The sequence below is a fragment of the Poecilia latipinna genome, unplaced genomic scaffold, assembly GCF_001443285.1.
Source record: "Poecilia latipinna isolate Pla-1442-1.1 unplaced genomic scaffold, P_latipinna-1.0 Scaffold3288, whole genome shotgun sequence".
Classification (NCBI taxonomy): domain Eukaryota; kingdom Metazoa; phylum Chordata; class Actinopteri; order Cyprinodontiformes; family Poeciliidae; genus Poecilia; species Poecilia latipinna.
In genome coordinates, this window is record NW_015115904.1 from 41281 (window position 1) to 44168 (window position 2888).

General features: G+C 44.0%; 1 protein-coding gene across 1 annotated transcript in view; it reads right to left on the minus strand.

Moving 5' to 3' along the window:
• Positions 1-2888, minus strand: part of setd7 (SET domain containing 7, histone lysine methyltransferase) — a 14779-nt gene that overhangs the window by 5236 nt on the left and 6655 nt on the right. Inside the window, exons 3-7 of the mRNA XM_015023369.1 lie at positions 2214-2415; positions 1916-2105; positions 1428-1509; positions 1200-1317; positions 902-1059 (exon numbers count right to left, since the gene is read on the minus strand). Coding sequence (XP_014878855.1) covers positions 902-1059; positions 1200-1317; positions 1428-1509; positions 1916-2105; positions 2214-2415 — 750 coding nt within the window. The remainder of the gene's footprint in view (positions 1-901; positions 1060-1199; positions 1318-1427; positions 1510-1915; positions 2106-2213; positions 2416-2888) is intronic.

Below are 2888 nucleotides of genomic sequence, written 5' to 3' on the forward strand. Positions count from 1 at the left end.
ATAAAGGGACAGTATTATGTGTTTTCCAGCCATGACATTGTACAGCACAATCCTATTAAAATGCTATACGCATCAAATATGACTTGAAAAGAAATTTGACTTGTAATTTAACACCTTAAAATTGTGCCTCTGTCTCTTTAAGAAAGTCCTGGTCTTTCCAACATTCCCCTTCAGGAAGTCAAGCCTTCACCAGCTCTGTACTGAGAAGTACCTCGTATAATAAAATCAGCAGATGTGCCGTTCCACCAGGTGCATGCTAATAGTTCCTGGCTAGTCTGAAGGAGATGAATGGGGTAGTCATGGGGAAGATCAGTAGCTTAAAAAAACTTCAGCTCCGAGGAGGAGCTGCGTCTCAAAGTCGGTGCTAGATCCAACTAGGCATTTTGCACACCTGAATGGTTGCCATGGAGATGAAAAAAGTTATCAGACATGCATGAAAGACTGATGCATGTCTGAGAATGTTTGATGTTTTTGACGAGGCAATAGAAATTCCAACATGACATGAAGCTAAAATAGTTGATTTTACATAACGCTGCCCCTTTAAATAGCTTCCAGCATCTTTGTGCTTCCTGTGACTTCATTGTAAACATAAACTGAAACAGAAAATGGCTTCTCTCAGTCATAACTTTTATGTTGCTGTACGATGTGCTAGCTCCTACGTATGGTGTATTTACTGATTAGAAGATTATTGGATTTTTTTTTTTGTTGGATTGGTTGATGACCAATCCACACTGACCAAGCAAAAAAAGAAAAAGGAAAAAAAAAAAAAAAAAAAAAACACAAAAAAATAATCAGATTCTGAATGACTTGAAGGATCCATTGCGTGTAGCTGAGTGCCTGATCCGATTATGGACCCATATTTTAAAAGCTGACACTCCTCCTTCTCGTCGTTTCTACTTACGGCTCATACTGGCAGTTGGGAGTGAAGGAGTGGTTGGCCTTGTGACCCAGAGAGGCGCAGTACCTCTCTGTCTGGTCGAATGGCTGTGGGACATCGATCACAGTGTCGTCGTCGAGTGAGATGGTGTTTCCATTCAGAGCCCAGTCCCGACTGTCCACCTGACAAAGCAACAAGTCATTTAGTAATCATTTTTTATCAATAAATCAAATTTGCTACATTTTGTCAATTTCCCCTTTCAGTGTTTTTGTTTTGTGTCATTCCAACATATCTTCGTTTCCGTGGAAGCAGTGCACCATACCTCAGAATGCGTGATCCGAACTCCGTTATAAAAAGCCATGACGGTACCCGGCCCAGCAACTGCCTTGGCAAACAGTCCCTGACCGGCTCCTTTAATCAGAGACTCTGCCACCAACACCCTGACAGAGAGGGAACACACAAGGTTCCAAATGGTTCTGGTTCTGATCCAGCTTGTTGGAACAACCGCTGTCATTCCACAGTGTGACTTCATCACTCAGAGTGGCCCTACCATTGACTCTCATACGGGTCCGGCAGCAGAGTATGGGTGGCAATGCAGGTGGAGGTGGACTTGTCATAGGAGTAGACTGGACCTGCAGGTCACATGAAGTCATCATGTCACCTGCTCAATCACACCAATTCTGCAGCAATTCCTGTTTGAGTCCAGCTAACAGCATGCACACTTTTTCACATAAATTATTAAAAGAAAACACTAACAAACACTATAGGAATTAAATAAAGCAGTACAGAAGAGACCTTTTACAAATGAATATGTAAAAAAACAAACCTTTCATAACCACTGAGTAATATTTCACAGAACCAGGTCTGGCTGCAGTTACAGCTGGGAGTCTTTTCCTCTCCCAGCTTTCTACATCTAGAGACTGAAAGTTTTGCTCATTTCTCTTAGAAAAATAACTCAAGATCAGTTAAATTAGAGAACATACGTACTCCATCTATGGCATGTTTCCATTACGTGTGAAATGTAAGATGAAATCTTACTGTTTGGAGCGATTTGGAAGCATGGCCTTCCGGTCCGGTTGGAGGTCAGTGTGGCGAGGTGAGCCTCGATGATCTCCCCGTCCACAAAGCTTCCATAGAGAGCCGTGCAGCCATCTGGGTAGATGTAGGCTATGGAGCTGCCAGTCATCTCCCCGTCCTCATTGACCTGCCCGAACACGCAGCCCCCATCCTAACCACAGCACACACCAACACGAACACACCAACACACACCAACACACATATGAAATGACAGCTGTCCTTCAGAGTAAAGAACCATTAATGCACTCGGCTCACTCACAGGATAGTAGATCCAGCACTCCCCGCAGCGGATGTTGTCTTTGTACTGACCCTTAAAGACTAGGCGGCCATCTACGTCCAGCTCCTGAGCCGGTCCGTTGAGTTCACCATCGACATACATCCCATGGAGGACACCGCCGTCCTCGTGTGTGTACAGCCCCTGGCCCTGCAGACCATCGTCAACGTAGAAACCTTCTAAGGTGCTGTGGACACAAAACAGACAGCTGCATTGTGTAGGACAAGGAACACATGTAAAATTACAGGTCTCCGGCCCTCGAGGAGAAGAGTTATTAAAAACCACTGCTACAGAGGATAGAACTGGTCTTTCTGTGTTCAAGTTATTTTGTCTTCAGGACAAAGCCATTTAAGCAGTTCCTGTTGGCACCAACCAGAGCTGGACGATACGACCTAAAATTGACAGTTTGGATCGACTGAGCCATCTATCCAACCATTCATTTCCGCTTATTTGAGATTGAGACTCAGGGACAATAGGTCCAGAAGGGAACGGCAGACATCTGTCTGTCCAATTTTCACACTTGATAGTCCAGTTGCCTTTCTCTGCAGTCGCCATTCCGGTACTTTCTACCATTAACAAATGCCATGAATCGTGGTGGAGAAAGTACTCAAAAAATGTACTTAAGTAAAAGAACAAATACACAGACGAAAATGTACTCAA